Raw genomic sequence first — 22,411 nt, forward strand, 5'->3', positions numbered from 1 at the left:
GTTGTCGCGGTAACCTGCTACGAGACTTCGCTTTCACGGCACTTCACTGCTTGCGAGCGAAATAGCCGAGCTAACCATGCTACATACGCTTCAAAACAATTAAAATATTTCGCACGATGATGGAAAGGCTGAGCATTTTAGAGAGTGAAATTGGAGGTGAGTATATATGCCTTCGTAAATTGAGCGTTCGTCGAAAACTACGAGCGGATTCAGCAACGTTGAGTATAACACATCTTCTCATAGCTGTTCAAGCGAACTTAGCCCAGTGACTTGCAATGTTTTCATTACATCTTGAATGATCAGACCACTATAATTGGTAGCCTATTGCGGTGCTGTTTTTGGTAAAGGTAAATGCGCAGCAGGTCCGATAGCTGGGTTCAATGGCTAATATTTTTTCTTAAGACTCTCGTCCTTAATCGCGCTGAACAGTTGAAACCAACTGTATTTACTACTGCGATTAAACTCCGTCTCGCGTGCTCCTTACCAACAAATGTGCCCCATAAGCGTAATTTACAGCTGAATCTGGTGCCACCCCCAATTCTCATAGAGATCCATTTAAGGGTTTTAGTATCGCTTGTTAGACAACGTGAAAGTAAGATATCCTGGGCCCAGTATTTCAAAACATTTTTGGATAGGATTTCAGTTGTTGGATAGAATTACATCTCAAAATTGGGTATTTCAGAACTAGAGGCTCTGATCCTGATCCTAAAAATTGGGATACAGATATTGGGTAATACTAGGAAGTCCATGGATGTCCATGGATGTGACATATATGGACACAAAATGACAAACAAAATCCCACAGACATACTACTCTTCTTGCATGATAAAAAATGTTAATGTATATTATCATAGCACGCACTTGGCTGAGGGGAAGAGCCAAAAAAAGCATTTAAAAAAATGTTAAGCCAGAATAAATTTTATTATTTTTAAAAATATACTTTTGTCTTTATTTGTACTCGGAGATACCAGCGTTATGGATGTCAGGCCATTGTGTTATGGATGTGACACGTCTGAAATGCACATTGCCCCCTCCCGAGGGACCTGTCGTCCCCGATGGCCCCGGGCGACCCGTAAGCGCTCACGCAGCTGCTGGAGACACTCGCATTCGGCCCCCGGCCAACAGGTCCACGGGTGTCCGCGGCTCTCCGCCAAACAAGAGAGCTGCTGGAGTGCACTGAGTGCATGATATGCCCACAGGGGGAGGTGTTGGTCCCAGTCGTGCTAGTGTCGACTGGTTACGATGGCGAGCTAGCTGGCCAGAGATTGGTTAAAACGCTTCACCAGCCCATCCTCCACCAGCTTGTCTGCTGCAATAAGGGTAAATGGTTGGAATTTATATAGCGCCTTCATCCAAAGTGCTGTACAATTCATACACACATTCACACACCAACAGCGATTGGCTGCCATGCAAGGCACCACCCAGCTCGTCAGGAGCAATTGTGGGTTAAATGTCATGCTCAGGGACACTTCGACACACCCAGGGCAGGATTGAACCGGCAACCTTCCAACTGCCAGGCGACTGCTCTTGCCGCCTGAACCAATGTCGTTCTGTTGTTGTTGCCATGTTGACGACACCCTGGTCAGGGGCCGCCAATGCCTCTGGCCATAGTCCATGGCCAAGAGGACATACCGGTTCCCAGAGATGGTGGTAGGGAAGGGGCCCAGGACGTTGACCCTCCACCCGCGCCATGGGGGCCCCCACCAGGTAGTGCTGTCGGGGGGCGTGGGAGTGTTGCGCCGGGCGCTTCTGGGTGGTGCATGCGTCACAGCAGTGCACGTGCAGCTTGACGTCTCGGCTACACCGCACCCAGTAGAACGTTCTCCATCGGCGTTGGAGCGTCTTCGAGACTCACGTTGGCTAGCGCCCTCTCCGTGAGGCGTTCGAAGGTAGCTGTCGTGTTGCACATTCCGAAGGTTATGACTGCCACAGCCTGGCTGATGGTGAACGCCGTCTTGGGCCACGGTTCGTTTACTCCGCCAGTGCTAGCCCATGGGGACGCAGTGGGATGGGGACTGTGGTGCCAGTGTCGATGTCCAGCCCTGTCCACGTGCAGTCCTCATCTCTGGCCGCGAAGATATTGACAAACTCATTCAGGAGGGCATGCAGGAGTTGTTGCTGCTAGTCGGAGGCCCTCACAGCTACGCTGCCACAGGTCCCACAGCACTTGCACAGTCTCAGCCGAGGGGGTGGCTAGTCGTAGTGCTGCACTCCGGTCGCCTCCGGCAGCAGGTGTGGTCGATCGTGGCGGTGCTGAGTGGCCTTGAGAAAGGCCTTGTAGGAGGGTCACGCTCGTCTTCCCCAAGTGGATGGCGGAACCCGGGGATGTCAAGCCGTGTCCCCCAATAGGCAAGCAGGTCCAGGTGTCTCTTGTGTTGGCCATTGGTTTCATAGCCTATAAGCAGTACTGCATAGCCATGCACCTGTATGAAGGGACCAGCTTTACAGTTTGCACAGTCTTGTTTAAGTTCAGTGTTTTACAGCCTACCTTGCAGTCATGCTAGTGTTTCTCTTTTGGTAGAGTCCTCTCTCCCTGTCTCCTCCCTGCACCTGCTGGTTCCTCCACTACAACTCCTATCTGCAGCCATGTGGCAAATTCTACAGCAGCAAGAAGTGTTGCATTATGGGAAACTGGAGGAGTTTGTGTCGCTGGTGTTGGAGACATTCCCAGAGCTGCTGAGTGAGAGCCAGAGGACCGAGCTCACTCTGGAGCTGCAGGTGAGAGGAGGAGGAAGAGGAGGAGAGGGAGAGGGGTTAGATGAGGGTGAGGCTGTAAAATCATTTAGCACTTTGCCCATGACAGTTTCTACTGCTCAGTTCATTTCAGACCCTCTACTGGGTAGTAAGATCGACTCTACTCCCCTGTACTCAAACGTGACAACCAGTAGACACAGTTTCCTGCACTGTACCGCATTATAGACCCCTCTAAATAATAACTATATTGACCCAAACACCCCCCTCCCCCCCACACTTGTTTCCATCTATCCTTTTCTCATCCTTTCTTTTTTTCCCCTCTCTGTCAGTACATGTCCCCAGCAGAGTTTGGTTCCAAAACTGACCCAGCTCTAGAGATTCTGTTGTGGGAGTTTATTTCCAGACTGGATCAGCTGCTGCCGGTACCAGATCTCAAACAGGTACCGAGACCGAACACCAGTACCAAGCCGTACCTGGACCTTATGATACTGTAAAATGTCCACAGTCAAGAATTTATTTACTTTTGAAAATGTGAGACATTTTTTATGAGCATTTAATATGTATAATCTCTGTGATCTTTATGAACAAGCACAATCCATTAGCTCTCTTGTAAATAGTTTTACATTGCATATGTATTGCTGTCTGTGAGCACCTATCTTGGGAATTCAGCTATAGCATAGCACAGCTTGTTGTGCAGAAATAAGGTACAAACAGTGCATGTATACATGTTTGAACCTGTGTCTCTCCTTCAGACAGTGTGCTGGCTCAGTGCTGCCCCCTCTGTCCTGGAGGTCTGTGTGCAGTCTGCTTCTTCCCCAGACCAGCTGAAGACCCTTCTCAGGCACCACAGAAGTATTGGTCAGTTGGACATGAATGGTATCTTTTGAATCATCTCAAAAGCCCGTTGTCCACATTGCATAGATTAATTGTCACCTGCACGATGAAAAATCATTCTGTTCATTCTCTCTCGCAGCAACACTTCCATCCATAGAGGAGTGCAAGTTGTCCTCTATATCTCACCCTCCCTCCCAAAGAATGGTGGATTTTACCAAGCTGACAAACACCAACAGTCAATCAAAATTTGCAATTGACTGCATGACATGTTCAAGCCCCAACTCTCCTGGTGAAGACAAAAAGGCTGAATCTATGTTGGACAGCTCTGATTACACAGGGGTAGAGCCAAGATCAAGTTTGAACAGATGTGATAATATAGAAGAGAGGATAAATGGAGATTTAATGAGCAGAGAGCAAAAAGACATACTAACCAACATGAAGGAGGAGGAAGATGGAGAGAGGCAGAGTCTGAAAATGGAGACAGTGAATGATGTGAAAGGTGAAGAGGAACTCTGGAAGGGGGAAGACAAACAGGATGAGCAGAGGGAGGGATATAGTCATGAAGTTTTCAAAACTGAGAAATTAGTACAGAATACAGTCAAACAGGTTGCAGATCACACAGGTAATCATTTTCCTTATGTCTGGGTGAATCTATTTCACTGGTGGAGATGGTTGATTGGTTGTGCTGAAGGAAATTAAGATTCAGTCTAGATTTATCCACGAGTATAGTCTTGGAAGTAATATTTGTGTTTATCAGCATGTGTTTTCTATAAGCTTCATATCTCCTGCACACCGTCAGGACAAACTGTTGAAGTGTCTCAAACTGCGGTTTTCAGTCAATTCTTTTTAGTTGTCTCCTCAGAGATACATTTCTTATTTGTGCCCTTCAACACCACATTGTAAAAAGAAAACGCAAGCTCATTTAAGTAAAAACGTTAAGACAATTGGACATCAGTTATTTTAGGATTTGTTTTTGTAGCCTGGTAGCAATACTGCATAGCCAGGTAGGTATTCACCTCTATGAATTAACCAGTGTTGGCTTTATAGTTTGCTCACAGTCTTGTTTAAGTTCAGTGTTTTACAGCCTACCTTGCAGTCATGCTAGTGTTAACTGTATCCTTTTCTCATGTGGTAGAGCCCTCTATGTAGGGGAGTATATATTAATGGTGTCAAAATATTACTTTTGCACTGACCATGTTAGCCTACCTTGCATTCGTCCTAATGTTAAATGTGAAATAAAAAGACTACTCTCCTTTTCTCTTTTGGTAGATCCCTCTCTCCCTGTCTCCTCCCTGCACCTGCTGGCTCCTCCACTTCAACTCCTCTCTGCAGCCATGTGGCAAATTCTACAGCAGCAAGACGTGTTGCATGATGGGAAACTGGAGGAGTTTGTGTCTCTGGTGATGGAGACATTCCCAGAGCTGCTGAGTGAGAGCCAGAGGACCGAGCTCACTCTGGGGCTGCAGGTGAGAGGAGGAGGAGGAGGAGGAGAGGAAGGGAAGAGGAGGGGAGGGAGAGGGGTAAGAGAGGACAGTGAGGCATGGGGGTAGACAGGAAAGTGGTACTGCTCTAATGCCAATATGGCAGCCAGCATCTCTGTTATTTTACCATCCTCTCCTGGCAAGGACAGCAGGCACACAGGATAATGAGATCTACTCTCTTCTGCTGTACTGTGCATAATACTCTCTCTCCCTCTCACTCTCTCTTATTCTCTATCTTCATGCCTCCAGGAGTCTGGCTCCAAAACTGACCCAGCTCTAGAGGATCTGTTGTGGGAACTCCTTTACAAACTGGATCAGTTGCTACCAGTACCAGACCTAAAACAGGTAGAGACACAGAACACCAGTATCGAGCCATACCTGGATCCACTGGAGATACCCAATCACTTTGGCAATGGTCCGTTCATGCATCAGGAAAAAAAAAAACTGTTTTCACAATGATGACAACACATTGACAGATATATATAAATGGAATTGAACATGATCTTATGATGAAAAAAGGTTTCAGTCACAAAATTTAGGTTTTCAAAATGTCAGCAAATGCACATTCGAGCATTTAATGTGAAGTAACATACAATAACACTTACAGTATGATTTATACGAACATGCACATTCTCTGAACTTGCCTGTAAATAGTTTTACACCTTTTTGTAATCAGTGATGTCCTGTCTTGTGCAATATGCCATAGCGTAGCATTGTGCATGTACTGCAGAAGTAAGGTACAGTTACATGGCTGAAGCTGCATCTCTTTCAGACTGTCTCCTGGCTCAGTGCTGCCCCCTCTGTCCTGGAGGTCTGTGTGCAGTCTGTTTCATACACAAACCAGCTGAAGACCCTACTCAGGCACCACAGAAGTCTTGGACAGTTGGAAATTAATAGTAAGTCTTCACCGGTATAGATCCCTACCACTCAGTTAAGAATCTGAATCCATTTTTGACTATATGACATGCGTCTTACTTCAGTTTCACCCTGCCTGTACCTTTATCCCTTGACATTGTGAACCATCACAAAAGGCAATATTACATTTTGTGTAGAGCAATTAATTGTAACATTTAACATTAATATTCATTCTCTCCCACAGCAACACTAGCCTCCAAGGAGGAGTGCAAACTATCCTCCATGTCTTGCCCTCCATCTCAAAGAGTGGTGGATACTACCAAGCGGACAATCACCAACAGCCAATCAGTATCGATACTCAATCAGTGCATGAACTTTTCAGCTGACACTATAAAGTCTGAATATGTGACAGACAGTTCAGATTACACAGAGCCAAGCGACACACAAACTGACATGAAGGAGGAGGAGGAAGATACGGAGAGGCGGAGTGTTAAAATTGAGGGAGACGATGGTGTGAGAGATGAAGAGGGACTCTGGAAGAAGGAAGAAAAAGAGAGGGATGAACACTGGGATGGACATATAACTCACCAAGTTGGCCAAACTGACAAATTGCAGATGAACAGTGTAAAATCAGAACACGGACATCAGGAAGGGGAGGAGCTGTCTACCCTGGTCACTTTCTGTCTACTAAAACAACCTCGAGTGCTGATTCACCGGGTAGAAATTGGTAGTTGTTCAGTTTCTGTGTCATCACTTCTTCCTCCCGTGGCCTCTAAAAGAGGTCAAGGAGTGATGTGTCCATGGAGATGCCATGAGATCTCGTCACGGAGAGGAAACGGATCACTGACACAGGAGGGTCAGGTTGTGACCCGGAAGAGAACGGCCCAGTTGAAGAGACCAGTTACATCAGAGAATGGGTGAGAATGAATGATGAGCTAGACTGTGTCTCCTCTCCTCGTTATCAGTCTTACAGTAAATAATGTGTATTAATTTGTCTTTTACAGGATCTGTGCTGAATCCTCCCTTATGTCTCCTGCCATCTCCCCCAGGAACAAAAACACAGGTATAGATCACACAGGTTGCAAAACTCAGAGGGCGTCTTATACCCCAGTGGAGGTGGTCGACCAGTTGTTTGAAAGAAATTAAGATGAGGACTTAAGATGCAATTTTATGCAATATTATACTTTTGCAGGAATGGATGTGTTCATCAGCATCTGATTCCTTCTCTATTCTTCTCACCTCCTGCACTCCTTCTCTTTCCTCAGGACAAACTGTTGAGGTGTCATCTCGGGTCTTTGCCTGCTCCCAGTGCCCATTCATTGACACAGAGGAAGTGAATCTTCACCAGCACATTGAGAAGGTTCACCCAGAGGAGCTCAGCAGGACTGTGGGGTCCGAACAACCTCCCAGCAGCACACATCAGCACCCCACCCCCCCTAAGACACTCCCCACCCCAACACAGTCCCACACAGGCACTCCAGGGGCCCACTCTGGGAAAGCATTCAGTTCTTTGAAGAAACATCAGCAACCTCATCCAGGGAAAGACCGATACCAATGTTCCCAGTGTGGGAAGGGTTTCTCTCGGTCAAGTGATTGGAAGCAACACCAGAGAACTCATACAGGGGAGCGCCCACACCACTGCTCCCAGTGTGGGAAGAGCTATACTCATTTAAGTCATTTGAAGCAACACCAGAGAACTCATACTGGGGAACGGCGATACCAATGTTCCCAGTGTGGAAAGGGTTTCTTTCAGTCAAGTGATTTGAAGCGACACCAGGTAACTCATACAGGGGAACACCAATACCAATGTTCCCAGTGTGGGAAGGGTTTCTCTCAGTCAAGTGATTTGAAGCGACACCAGAGAACTCACACAGGGGAACGCCCATACCACTGCTCCCAGTGTGGGAAGAACTTTACTCAGTTAAGTGATTTGAAGAAACACCTGGTAACTCATACAGGGGAACGCCCATACCAGTGCTCCCACTGTAGGAAGAGCTTTACTCGGTTAGGTCATTTGAAGCAACACCAGCGAACGCATACAGGGGAACGCCCATACCAGTGCTCCCAGTGTGAGAAGAGCTTTAGTCAGTTAGGTCAGTTGAAGCAACATCAGCGAACTCATACAGGCGAACGCCCGTACCACTGCTCCCAGTGTGGGAAAAGTTTCCCACAGTCGGGTAGTTTGAGGATACACCAGCAAACTCATACAGAGAAACACCGATACCATTGCTCCCAGTGTGGGAAGAGCTTCAACAGCCCATTCAATCTGAAGCGACACCAGCAAGTTCGTACAGGGGAATTTTTATTCAACTGCTCCCAGTGTGGGAAAAGTTTCTCACAGTCGTGTCTTTTGAAGATACACCAGCGAACTCATACAGAAGAACGCCCATTCCGCTGCTCCCAGTGTGGGATGAGTTTCAACAGATCATATCATCTGAACCTGCACCTGGTTACTCATACAGGGGAACGCCCATACCACTGCTCCCAGTGTGGGAAGAGTTTCAATAAAGTGAGTAATTTGAAAATACACCAGCAAGTTCATACAGGGGAGTACCCATTCCACTGCTCTCAGTGTGGAAAAGGTTTCTCACATTCGAGTAAATTGAAGTTACACCAGCGAACTCATACAGGGGAACGACCGTACCACTGCTCCCAGTGTGGGAAGAGTTTCACACAGTCATGTACTTTGATCAAACACCAGTTCAGTGTACACAGGGCTAGAGCCAAGGTCAAATTTGAACAGAGGTGAAGACATAGGGGAGAGGACCAAGAGGAAGACTGGATATTTGATGAGAGTGACCTGAAGGAGGAGGTAGATACGGAGAAGCAGTGTGAAAATTGCGGGAGACAATGGTGTGAGGGATGAAGAGGGAGTCTGGAAATAGAAAAAAAAGGGATGAACAGAGGAATGGACATGTGTTACGACTAGGAATTACACTGACATGCCTTGCTTTCTTTTGGTTCTTTCCCTTTTTTTGTTTTGGCACCTGGTGCTGTGACATCAGGCAGCGGGACACACCTCTTTTCCACGGGTGATTTAGGTTGGCCTCCTAATTGATGTGGGGGCGAATGTGAACACAAACTAAGATTTGGTTTTGGTGAGGACAGATGCTGATGCCACTGCTCCCAGTGTAGGAAGAGTTTCACACAGTCAGGCACTTTGATGAAAACCAGAGAATTCATGCAAGGGAAAGTCAGTACTGCTCCTAGTATGGCAAGAGTTTCAGTTGTTCAGCTTATTTGAATGCCCACCTGAAAAATCATGGTCACTGTGTGGAATAGCTTGCCAGGACATAGTGGAGACATAGTGGAGATCAATACTATTTAGTTTTTTGGCAAACTAAACAGTAGGTATACTTTAGTGGTCACAAAAGGTGAGCAGTGCTGTGCTGAATGGCCTGTTCTCACCGTTATATCTATTCCTCTGCTCACAAGCGCTCCATTCATTCAATCCTTACAAGTATATTGCAATATACAATATGTGTTGAGGTTAAAAAAATGAAAAAGTCCCTTACGTGAACTTTGAAGTGCGAAATTCCGAAGAGGCAAAAAGTGATCTGAAGGGTATTTCAGTCAAGTGAATAGCTAAAGGCTAAGAGCAACCTTAAAATATCAGGTATCTGCAAACAAAGCTGCCTCCCTCCAGCTTTGACTGCTGTCAAAAAAAACGCAAGTGCATTCTGGAATTTCCGTGTCCTCCTTTGTCTTGCTGATCTGTTCTCCCCGGGGTGTGTAAAATGTTGTAAGTACATTTTATTTCACATGTTATACAGCATTATTTTATCTGTCCCTATTCAACATAGCTTTTTATCTTTCCGATAAAGTCTGGCTGAGTAACTGTGAGAGGTGGACACTAATATCTTCAACTCCTCCAGGCTTTGTATGAGGCCTGATGGTGGGAAACAAAGTTTTACTTTTCTACCTAATGAGGTGGTTGTCATTTGTGCACATGCTTTACAGTCTATAACGGTGATAGAGGATCACTGAAAAATTGGTCGTTATGTAAGATGTTGACTCTTGGCAGATTTTCTCTTTCTGCAGAAAGAAATACCCTTATAATTGTATCAAATGTAAAAGGTTTTCTTCACTGTATTATGCTAATAATTATTAAATAATAATTATCTCATAATTATGCTAATTATTTGCATTTTGTAACCGACTAAAACAAGTTAATCTGACTGAAAGAAATCTGTGACCTTAGTATTTAGGACATTTTATTCGTGCAGTAAGGTGCTATGGGAACAAGAGAAGCCCAGAGACAACCTGATGTGTGTGCTTTTGTGCTGGGCAGGGGCTGGGGAACAATAGTCTGGGTTGAGGAGGGAAGAAGGAAAAATCGAGGAAAGAAAGGGAAAAGAAGAGGAAAAATTTAACCGAAAGAAAATTGAGTTTAGGGTTCTTGTGCACGTAATGTAATATGTCGGTGTCGGTGTTTTTTGAAAATATGGACTCGCCCATAGCCAAGAATGTTAGGGTGACGTCATCGGGAGTGTTGTCGCGGTAACCTGCTCCGAGCCTTCGCTTTCACTGCGCTTCACCGTGCTTACTAGCGAATTAGCCGAGCTAACGTGCTACATACGGTTCAAAACAATTCAAATATTTCGATGATGGAAAGTCTGAGCATTGCAGAGAGTGAATTTGGAGGTGAGTATCTATGCCTTTATAAATCGAGTGTTTGTCGAAAGCTATGAGCGTATTCATCAGCGTTGAGTATAACGCATCTTCTCATAGCTGTTCAAGTGACTTGCAGTGTTTTCAATAAATACATCTTGAATGAGCAGACCGCCGTCATTGGTAGCCTAATGCAATTCTGTTTTTGAAAAGGTAAATGCGCAGCAGGTCCAATCGCTGGCTTCAATTGATTCTTGATTCTTTTTCTTCATAATCTCCTTAATCGCGCTTAAACTTCTCTTAACCAACTGTATTTACTTTTGCTCCGATTGAAGCCGGGTCGCTCGCTCCACACCATTTAGCCAACAAATGTGCCCCATACTGTATGCGCGTAATTTACAGCTGAATCTAGGGCCACCCCCAATTCCATAGTGATCCATTCAAACGCAAAGAGGTTTTTGTATCGCTCGTCAGACAACCTGAAAGTAAGATATCCTGGGCCGAGTATTTCAGATCCTGATCCTAAAAATTGGGATACAGATAATTCCAGCGTTATGGATGTGACATTTGGACAAAAATGACAAACAAAATCCCACAAAAACATTACTCTTCGTGCATGATGAAAAATGTTAATGTATATTATCATTGCACCCACTTGGCTTAGGGGAAAAAAATATTGTTAAACCAGAAGAAATGTGACAAAACTTGCCGTATGGATGTGATACAAAAAGACTTAATATATATACACTTAATAAAAACTCATTCATATTTTTGTCTCGATTTTTTTGAGGAGACACCAGCGTTATGGATGTGACGCCATTGCGTTATGGATGTGACGCGTCTTAAATGCACATTGTTTGACGGATGGGCGGCACGGTAGTCGGTAGCACTGCCGCCTGACAGCAACAAGGTCCTGGGTTCTAATCCTCGTCGGCCGGGGCCTCTCAGTGCGGGGTTTGCATGTTCTCCCCGTGTCACGTGGGTTTCCTCCCACAGTCCAAAGACATGCAGGTTAGGCTGATTGGAGAGTCTAAATTTCCTGTGGGTATGAGTGTGTGAGTGAATGGTGTGTGTGCCCTGTGATGGACCGGCGACCTGTCCAGGGTGTATTCCTGCCTTTTGGGTCAATATATGCTGGGATAGGCTCCAGCCCCCCTGGATGGATGGATGTTTGACAGATGCTACATTGTCCCCACCCAAACGGCCTGCCATCCCAAACGGCCCTAGAGTCCAAAACACAGTCCTGGGCGACCCGTAAGCGCTCATGCAGTTGCCCCCGGCCACCAGGTCCATGGGTGTCTGCAGCTCTCTGCCAAACAAGAAACCTGCTGGCGTGCCCTGAATGGACTCCTGCACGCCTGTCCAATATGCCCAGAGGACAAGGGGGAGGTGTTGGTCCAAGCCGCGCTAATGTCGACTGGTTAGTTAGCCCAGAGTTTCCCTTACCAGCTTGTCTGCCATAATAAGGGTAAATGGTTGGCATTCATATAGCGCCTTTGTCCAAAGCCCTCTACAATTGATGCTTCTCATTCACCCATTCATACACACACTCACACACCAACGGCGATTGGCTGCCATGCAAGGTACCGACCAGCTCGTCAGGAGCAATTGGGGGTTAACTTCAACACACCTGTCGTGAGCCACGGACCCCTTGCCGAGCTCAGACCTCACGTTCCCACGAGCAGTACCTCACAATGAGGTGTCTCGGGGACGAACTCAAGTACTCCGAACGTCCTGGAGCCCTGGTAAGTTCTACTGAACTTCCAGCCCAGTCTCGAAGTGAAGGGTGTGATGCAAATCTGGTAATCGATGTCCTGTATTCAATGTATTCCTCTAAAGACTCTTTATCACATATGATTATAGTAAGATATACTTTATTATAATCAATCAAAAGAATAGAGTTATACAGATTACAGTGTACATATCATCTTTTGCAGTTTGCTAATCACATGCAAGTTACATATACCCCTCTAGCTCTTTCTAAATTACCTTTCCACCGTGATGTTTAAAAATCAAGGTACACCCCTCAAATATCCATCCTCCTCTTTGGCCTTTACCTTATCTTATGGCTCCCCCTTCACGGAGATAAAAGCTACTGAACTTCCATTAATACAATGGGTACGAATACCCCTAAAGTCTACTACTTATTTATATCGTATATAGTATCTTACTAAAAAAATAAAAGACATAAAAATAAAAGGAAACTTATAATGTATTACTTCTATGTATTACTTTTCCTACTTCTACAAGTAATATAGATTATAATTACCACCCATGTCCTAAATATAGCCATCTCGTTTTCTGCGGGATTTGATCCCTCCTCCTTGCTGTTGATGAGCTCTTTGAACAGCTGCATTGGTTTGGGAATCTGGGGCAGGATCAGGACCCAGACTTTCGAAAGACGTGACTTTGCACTTCGTACTTCTCCTGCCAGTTGTATGGGATGTGCACTGGTATGTCTTCGAACACGTCGGGGGTTTTGCAGTGCAGCCGCAGCATATGCCTCTCCTCACTGACACTGAGGTTAGGGGGGGGAGGCTTCAGGTTCTTGCGTGGGTCCAGCAGGAAGGTGTTCTGTAGCGTGGAGGAACCCCGCGTCCCGTCTGTTGGCCTCCAGGTGCAGTTCACGGCTCCAAGCATGTCGTAAAAGCCCTTTAACTCTTTCACCAGCTTTTCTGTATGATGAGGGATGCGCTTGAACACCTCTTCGACATCAGTCCCGCTGCCACAACTCTTGGGCTGAGTCCGCACCGCGTACATCACTCCTCTCTCCATATCCAGATCCCGGAGTGGCGCGCAGAGGGAGCGCGCCACTCCGGCTTGACTACAGCTGTCCTGCGTTGCTCTCTCTTCAACAGCTCGTAGATATCTTCTGAAGCAAAATTCTAAGATCCCACTCTAAGGTCTAAAAGCTTATTCCTTATATATCTTTTTTGCATACAAAAGTGTACCTTTTTTGATAAGAAATGTCCCCAATATGTCAAGCGGGAAGACATTTATCTCTTATGTAACTTGTTTTTTAATGACCATATTCATTATTTCTGTTTTTCCAATTGTCATTTTCTCATACCTCAAAATAAATTTCCCCAATATTTTATGTCATGTGCCCCTCCGGTTTGGGAATTTCCACCATCTTAATATACGAGTGGAAAAACACTAGCTCTTATGTAATTTTTAATGAACCTATTCATCACTGGTATTTGTCTCCCTGTCATAATCTCTCCTTGGACTCTCTCCAAACTTTGACTTCATACAAGCCAACACACTCTTCAGGTGCCCCTCTCCGCGGCGCCTTAAGGGATCTACAAAGGACATCCAGCCAATAGCTGAGTGTAAATCATCCACCAACTCTTCTATAGTCAGTCCTTTGAATCTATCCGAAAAATTATTTGTGCTATAATCAGGAAGGCCCTTAAAGCCTCTTAATCTTCTTTCGGTATTGACATCCCTTCCGTTTTCCTTATTTTTGTTTTTCTTTAGCCAGGCATTGTGCCCCTCCCCTGTAGGGTTGGGGTATTCTCAGTCAGAACTTTAACTTTGCTCCTTAAAACCCTAAATCTAAGTCCCCCGACTTCAGACTCCTCTACTGACAAGTATGGCTGCTCATTATCTGTGAACCACATATTTTTCTTCTTACGGGCGTTCTTACTACCACCTCGATGGCGTGTGCGAGGGGTTAACAATGCATTCCTTCTGAACCCATCCCCCGTCAATCTCTCATCAGGGGGGCCTAGGGCCGGGTCCTCGACACACCCCGGGCAGGTTCGAACCGGCAACTTTCCGACTGCCAGACGACTGCTCTTACTGCCTGAGCCAACGTGGCCCTGTTGTTGTCGCCGAGGTCTGGGATCACGGCAAGGCGTCAGCATGGTCTCTGCTCTCTGCTGAGTCGAGGCCTCATGGAGCGATTGAGTCGAACATGCTGCTTTAGCCACTCGATGCTTTTCATGCTTTTTAACTCACTTATACTGCGACACTAACATTTATTTGTTTAAATGATTTATTTCGTAATCAAAGGTCTCTCGCCTACCCGTGTGCAGAGCGTCCTGTGTGCAAGGCATGAACGATTCGTCTGGAGGCTGTGCTTATAAAAGCTTACAATCTAAATTTTAAGTTGTTTGAGTTTCAGTTGTTTGATGTCTTATTTCCTCTGTCATCAATCTTTTGGTAGAGCCCTCTCTCCCTGTCTCCTCCCTGCACCTGCTGGTTCCTCCACTACAACTCCTCTCTGCAGCCATGTGGCAAATTCTACAGCAGCAAGACATGTTGCATTATGGGAAACTGGAGGAGTTTGTGTCTCTGGTGATGGAGACATTCCCAGAGCTGCTGAGTGAGAGCCAGAGGACCGAGCTCACTCTGGGGCTGCAGGTGAGAGGAAGGGGGGAGGATGAGGAGGAGCAGAGGGAGGGGGGGGTAATTGAGGAGGGTGAGGCTGTAAAATCATTTAGCGCTTTGCCCATGACAGGTGCTACTGCTCCGTTCATTTCAGACCCTCTACTGGGTAGTAAGATCGACTCTACTCCCCTGTACTCAAACGTTACAACCAGTAGACAGTTTCCTGCACTGTACCGCATTATAGACCCCTCTAAATTATAACCATATTGACCCAAACACCCCCCTCCCCCCCCACACTTGTTTCCATCTATCCTTTTCTCATCCTTTCTTTCCCCCTCTCGCAGTACATGTCCCCAGCAGAGTTTGGTTCCAAAACTGACCCAGCTCTAGAGGTTCTGTTGTGGGAGTTTCTTTCCAGACTGGATCAGCTGCTGCTGGTACCAGACCTCAAACAGGTACCGAGACCGAACACCAGTACCAAGCTATATCTGGACCTTATGATACTGTAAAATGTCCACAGTCAAGAATTTACTTGGTTTTGAAAATGTGAGACATTTTTCGTATGAGCATTTAATGTGTATCATCTCTGTGATCTTTATAAACAAGCACAATCCATAAGCTCGCCTGTAAATGGTTTTACATTGCATAAGCATTGCTGTCTGTGAGCACCTGTCTTGTGCATTCAGCTATAGCACAGCTTGTTGTGCAGAAATAAAGTACAAACAGTTACATGTTTGAACCTGTGTCTCTCCTTTAGACAGTGTGCTGGCTCAGTGCTGCCCCCTCTGTCCTGGAGGTCTGTGTGCAGTCTGTTTTGTACACAGACCAGCTGAAGACCCTTCTCAGGCACCACAGAAGTATTGGTCAGTTGGACATGAATGGTATGCCTTTATCTGAGCACACATATAATCTACTCCCACTCAGTTAGAAATTGGAATCCATCACTGACTGTATGAAATGCTCAGTCCATACCTCATTTAAGCCACAGCTGTGCATTTATCTTTTGAACCATCTCAAAAGCCAGTTGTACACATTGCATAGATTAATTGTCATCTGCACCATGAAAAATCATTCTGTTCATTCTCTCTTGCAGCAACACTTCCATCCATAGAGGAGTGCAAGTTGTCCTCTATATCTCACCCTCCCTCTCAAAGAATGGTGGATTTTACCAAGCTGACAAACACCAACAGTCAATCAAAATTTGCAACTGACTGCAAGACATCCTCTTCTGGTGAAGACATAAAGCCTGAATCTATGTTGGACAGCTCTGATTACACAGGGGTAGAGCCAAGATCAAGTTTGAACAGATGTGATTATATAGAAGAGAGGACAAATGGATATTTAATGAGCAGAGAGCAAAAAGACATACTAACCAACATGAAGGAGGAGGAAGATGGGGAGAGGCAGAGTCTGAAAATGGAGACAGTGAAAGGTGAAGAGGAACTCTGGAAGGAGGAAGACAAAAAGCAGAATGAGCAGAGGGAGGGATATAGAAGTCATGAAGTTGCCAAAACTGAGAAATTAGTACAGAATACAGTCAAACAGGTTGCGGATCACGCAGGTAATCATTTTCCTTATGTCTGGGTGAATCTATTTCACAGGTGAAGATGGTTGATGGGTTGTTCTGAAGGGAATTAAGATTCAGTATAGATTTATCCACGAGTATAGTCTTGGAAGTAATATTTTTGTTCATCAGCATCTGTTTCCTATAAGCTTCATATCTCCTGCACACCTTCTCTCTCCTCAGGACAAACTGTTGAAGTGTGATCTCAAACTGTGGTTTTGCATATTTAAGTAAAAACGTTGAGACAATTGGACATCAATAATTTTTGGCTTTTTGTTGCTTAGAAGTGATACTGCATAGCCAGGTCGGTATGTACCTCTATGAGTTACCCGGTGTTGGCTTTATAGTTTACTCGCAGTCTTGTTTAAGTTAAGTCTTTACAGCCTACCTCGCAGTCATGCTAGTGTTAAGTGTATCCTTTTCTCATTTGGTAGAGCCATCTCTCCCTGTCTCCTCCCTGCACCTGCTGGTTCCTCCACTTCAACTCTTCTCTGCAGCCATGTGGCATATTCTACGGCAGCAAGGCGTGTTACATTATGGGAAACTGGAGGAGTTTGTGTCTCTGGTGATGGAGACATTCCCAGAGCTGCTGAGTGAGAGCCAGAGGACCGAGCTCACTCTGGGGCTGCAGGTAAGGTTGAGAGGAGGAAGATGGGAGGGAGGAGGAGGAGGGGTAAGACAGTGAAGCAGGAGGCATGGGGGTGGACAGGAAAGTGATAATATTCGAAAGGCAACATGGCAGCCTGCAGCATACTTAATTTCCCATCCTCTCCTGGCAAGGACAGCAGGCACACAGGATAATGAGATCTACTCTATTCTGCTGTACTCAAGCTCTACACCCTGTATATACACAGTTCTCTGCACACTCTATCCCAATTAACCCCCCCACCCCCCACCCATTTTAACCATAGTTATATCATTTTGGGTTTTTATTTTTCAAAGCATAACACTCTCTCTCCCTCTCACTCTCTCTTATTCTCTATCTACTCTCTCTACGTGCCTCCAGGAGTCTGGCTGCAAAACTGACCCAGCTCTGGAGGATCTGTTGTGGGAACTCCTTTACAGACTGGATCAGTTGCTGCCGGTACCAGACCTCAAACAGGTAGAGACACAGAACACCAGTATCCAGCCATACCTGGATCCACTGAAGATACCAGATCACTTTGGCAATGGTCCATTCATGCATCAGGAAAAAAAATGATTTCACAATGATGACAACATATTGACAGATATATAGAGGTTACAAGCATGATCTTATGATCCTGTTTAAAAAAAGGGTTTCAGTCACAAAATTGAGACAATAACACTTACAGTATGATTTATACGAATGTGCACATTCTCTGAACTCCATAAAATAGCTTTACACCTTTTTATAATCAGTGATGTTCTGTCTTGTGCATTAAGCTATAGCATAGCACATGTACTGAAGAAGTAAGGTACAGTTACATGGCTGAAGCTGCATCTCTTTCAGACTGTGTCCTGGCTCAGTGCTGCCCCCTCCGTCCTGGAGGTCTGTGAGCAGTCTGTTTCATACACAAACGAGCTGAAGACCCTAATCAGGCACCACAGAAGTTTTGGACAGTTGGAAATGAATGGCAAGTCTTCATCAGGGCACCGGTATAGACAACTGCCACTCAGTTAATAATCTGAATCAATTTTTGACAATGACATACGTCTTACTTCTTTTTCACCCTGCCTGTACCTTTATCCCTTGGCATTGTGAACCATCACAAAAGGCAATATTACATTTTGTGTAGAGAATGAGTTATCCTCTGTAACATTTTACATCATTGTTCATTCTCTCACACAGCAACACAAGCCTCCATAGAGGAGTGTAAACTATCCTCCATGTCTTGCCCTCCATCTCAAAGAGTGGTGGATACTACCAAGCGGACAATCACCAACAGCCAATCAGTATCCGTACTCAATCAGTGCATGAACTTTTCAGGTGACACCATAAAGTCTGAATATGTGACAGACAGTTCAGATTACACAGGGGTAGAGCCAAGGTTGAATTTGAACAGAGGTGAAGACATAGGGCAGAGGACAGAGAGGAAGACTGGATATTTGATGAGAAGAGAGCCAAGAGACACACAAGCTGACATGAAGGAGGAGGAGGAAGATATGGAGAGGCGGAGTGTTAAAATTGAGGGAGACGATGGTGTGAGAGATGAAGAGGGACTCTGGAAGAAGGAAGAAAAAGAGAGGGATGAACACTGGGATGGACATATAACTCCCCAAGTTGGCCAAACTGACAACTTGCAGATGAACAGTGTAAAATCAGAACACGGACATCAGGAAGGGGAAGAGCTGTCTACTCTGGTCACTTCCTGTCTACTAAAACAACCTCGAGTGCTGATTCACCGGGTAGTAATGGCCAATTGTTCAGTTTCTGTGTCATCACTTCTTCCTCCTGTGGCCTCTAAAAGAGGTCAAGGAGTAATGTCTCCATGGAGATGCCATGAGATCTCATCACTGAGAGGAAACGGATCACTGACACAGAAGGGTCAGGTTGTGACCCGGAAGAGGAAGGGCCAGGTGGAGAGACCAGTTACATCAGAGAATGGGTGAGAATGAATGATGAGCTAGACTATTCATCTCACTATCTGTCTTACATTAAATAATGTGCATTTTTCTGTCTTTTACAGGATCTGCGCTGAAGCCTCCCTTATTTCTCCTGCCATCTCCCTCAGGAACAAAAACACAGGTATGGATCACACAGGTTGAAAAATTCAAGAGGGAGTCTTATACGCAAGTGGAGGTTGTCGACTGGTTGTTTGAAAGAAATCAAGATGAGGAGTTAAGATGCAGTTTTACAATTTTATGCAGTATTATACTTTTGCAGGAATGGGTATGTTTATCAGCATGTGCTTACTTGTCTATTCTTCTCACCTCCTGCACTCCTTCTCTCTCCTCAGAGCAAGCTGCTGAGATGTCGTCTCAGGTCTTTGCCTGCTCCCAGTGCCCATTCGTTCACACAGAGGAAGTGAATCTTCACCAGCACATTGAGAAGGTTCACCCAGAGGAGCTCAGCAGGACAGTGGCGTCCCAACAACATCCCAGCAGCACACATCAGCACCCCACCCCCCCTAAGACACTCCCCACCCCAGCACAGTCCCACACAGGCAGTCCAGGGGCCCATACTGGGAAGGGATTCAGTTCTTTGAAGAAACATCAGCAACCTCATCCAGGGAAACACCAATACCAATGTTCCCAGTGTGGGAAGGGTTTCTCTCAGTCAAGTGATTTGAAGCGACACAAGAGAACCCATACAGGGGAACGCCCATACCACTGCTCTCAGTGTGGAAAGAGCTTTACCCAGTTAGGTCATTTGAAGAAACACCAGGTAACTCATTCAGGGGAAAGCCCATACCAGTGCTCCCAGTGTGGAAAGAGCTTTACCCAGTTAAGCCATGTGAAGCAACACCAGGTAACTCATACTGGGGACCGCCCATTCCACTGCTTCCAGTGTGGGAAGAGCTTTACTCTGTTAAATTCTTTGAAGGGACACCAGAGAACTCATACAGGGGAAGGCCTGTACCAGTGCTCCCAGTGTGGCAAGAGCTTTACTGATTTAAGTCGGTTGAAGCGACACCAGAGAACTCATACAGGGAAACGCCCATACCACTGCTCCCTGTGTGGGAAGACCTTTACACTGTTAAATTATTTGAAGCGACACCAGAGAACTCATACAGGGGAAAGGCCATACCAGTGCTCCCAGTGTGAGAAGACCTTTACTCATTTAGGTAATTTGAAGCAACACCAGGTAACTCATAGAGAGGAACGCCCATACCAGTGCTCCCAGTGTGGGAAGAACTTTACTCGGTTAAGTCATTTGAACCAACACCAGAGAACTCATACGGGGGAACGCCGATACCAATGTTCCCAGTGTGGGAAGGGTTTCTTTCAGTCAAGTGATTTGAAGCGACACCAGATAACTCATACAGGGAAACACCGATGCCAATGTTCACAGTGTGGGAAGGGTTTCTCTCAGTCAAGTGATTTGAAGCGACACAAGCGAACTCATACAGGGGAACGCCCATACCATTGCTCCCAGTGTGGGAAGAGCTTTACTCAGTTAAGTGTTTTGAACCAACACCAGAGAACTCATACAGGGGAATGCCCATACCAGTGCTCCCAGTGTGGGAAGAGCTTTACTCGGTTAAGTCATTTTAAGCAACACCAGAGAACTCATACAGGGGAACGCCCGTACCACTGCTCCCAGTGTGGGAAGAGCTTTACCCAGTTAGGTCATTTTAAGCAACACCAGAGAGTTCATGCAAGGGAAAGTCAGTACTGCTCCTAGTATGGTAAGAGTTGTTCAGATCACCTGAAAAACAATGCATGATTGAAACTGGAAAATGATCAATTCTGCACAGATATTGGGAAGTATTCTCCCACACAGAGAGTGGTCACTTTCAATTTTTAAAATGTAAAAATATTGTAAGTACATTTTATTTGACAGGTTATACAGCATTATTTTATCTGTCCCTATTCAACATAGCTCGTTATCTTCTTTCCGATAAAGACTGGCTGAGTAACTGTGAGAGACGGACACTAATATCTTCAACTCCTCCAGGCTTTGTGCAAAACATTATGTGGCTTGATAGTGGGAAACAAAGCTTTACTTTTCTACCTAATGAGGTGGTTGTCATTTGTGGTAACACCTTGTACACTGTTGCACAAGCCTCTCTTATAATGGCGATAAAGGATCAATGCAAAAATGCTTGTTTTGTAAGGTTTTGACTCTGTTGGCTGGTGTTCTCTTACTGCAGAAATAAATACCCTTATAATTACATCAGATCTAAAGGGGTTTTTTGACTGAATTGCTTCTCATGATTATGCAAAGTATTTGGATTTTGTCACAGAAAAACAAGTTAATCTGACTGAAAGAAATCTGTGACCTTAGTATTTAGGACATTTTATTAGTAAGAGTGCAGTAAGGTGCTATGGGAACAAGAGAAGCCCAGAGACAACCTGATTTTGTACTGGGCAGCATGCCTGCAGCTTGGAGTCCATGCCTGCCCCCAGCACCTCTCTCTGGGTTTGTCTCAGAGGTTTGGAAACTTGTTTAAAGAGGAAACTCCAAGGCCTTGAGATTTGTTACCTGTCTCAGTACTTGGAGGGTTAGGGACTTTGTCTCTACTCTTGTAACTTGAGGTCTTGGGACTTGGTACCTGACTCTACTCACAGGTGACTGACTCCTGACACTGACTCCTGAGACCAAGGTACATCCCACAGTGCCAGGGACGCTGTTTCACTTCATAACAAAAACATTGGCTCTATTACATTCTTTTAAGCCGAGTAGCTGGGTGAGTATTTGTTAAGCTGTAAAGGAGTTGGAAAGAAGATGCAGATGAGGTAAAATATGGTGGTTTATAAATAGACTGGGTAAGCCTCTTCACCAAAGGGCAAATATGAAGACATTCAATAACAATGGCTGAATGCAGGATGTCAAGATGGCTGAGGCAAGTAAACATGAACTTGTTTAGGATAACCAAATGATTCTGTATCGAAAATGGATTTAGCTCACAGGGGAATGTGAGAAAAGCCTTAATAAAAGAGTTTGCTTTTGACCACCAGTTTCAGATAGTAGTGTGAATACAATTCCCTTTGGTTGCCAGGGAGGGATTGCCTGACTTAAATTACTCTGCAATTAATTAGTGACAGGCCATAGGACAATTGAGGAAGAATTTGAAGATGTTATAAATGACAATTTCTTGGCACAGTCAGTCAGTCAACCAACAAGAGTGAGATCAATTCTGGATCTGGTGCGAATGTAATGATCCTGACAGAATTGAGCAGCATCGAGAAAATGGATTCACTTGGGACGAGTGATCATTCCCATTTACTTCTGATGTATTTTGCCAAAATTAGTCCAGAATTAAAAATGTTATGTGTCCCAACTTCAGAGCCAAGCTGTTAGAGCAGCACTAGCTTCTGCAATATCATGTAGGATGGCCTGTAGCTTAGTGGTTAAGGTACATGACTTGGACCCGCAAGGTCGGTGGTTCAATCCCCGGTGTAGCCACAATAC

General features: G+C 45.3%; 1 protein-coding gene across 1 annotated transcript; it reads left to right on the forward strand.

Annotated features, from left to right (window-relative positions):
- Positions 1-33: 33 nt before the first annotated feature.
- LOC133128195 (uncharacterized) lies at positions 34-21,172 on the forward strand. The gene is made up of 22 exons (XM_061241537.1): positions 34-156; positions 2,522-2,718; positions 3,024-3,134; positions 3,447-3,570; positions 3,668-4,150; positions 4,798-4,994; positions 5,259-5,354; positions 5,782-5,905; positions 6,109-6,781; positions 6,869-6,927; positions 7,130-8,592; positions 11,763-11,895; positions 14,647-14,843; positions 15,155-15,265; positions 15,568-15,691; positions 15,904-16,371; positions 16,809-17,005; positions 17,381-17,476; positions 17,846-17,969; positions 18,185-18,941; positions 19,023-19,081; positions 19,293-21,172. The coding sequence occupies exons 1-22, from the start codon at positions 117-119 to the stop codon at positions 20,678-20,680; spliced, it is 7,221 nt and encodes a 2,406-aa protein (XP_061097521.1). The 5' UTR covers positions 34-116; the 3' UTR covers positions 20,681-21,172.
- The last annotated feature ends 1,239 nt before the right edge of the window (positions 21,173-22,411 follow it).

This window comes from Conger conger, chromosome 5, assembly GCF_963514075.1.
Source record: "Conger conger chromosome 5, fConCon1.1, whole genome shotgun sequence".
NCBI lineage: Eukaryota > Metazoa > Chordata > Actinopteri > Anguilliformes > Congridae > Conger > Conger conger.

Coding starts and splice junctions, on each gene's coding strand:
- LOC133128195 (XM_061241537.1), top strand. CDS start 117: ATGATGGAAAGGCTGAGCATTTTAGAGAGTGAAATTGGAG. Junction 5,906..6,108: donor TGGACAGTTGGAAATTAATA/GTAAGTCTTCAC, acceptor TCTCTCCCACAG/CAACACTAGCCTCCAAGGAG. Junction 15,266..15,567: donor TGGTACCAGACCTCAAACAG/GTACCGAGACCG, acceptor TCTCTCCTTTAG/ACAGTGTGCTGGCTCAGTGC.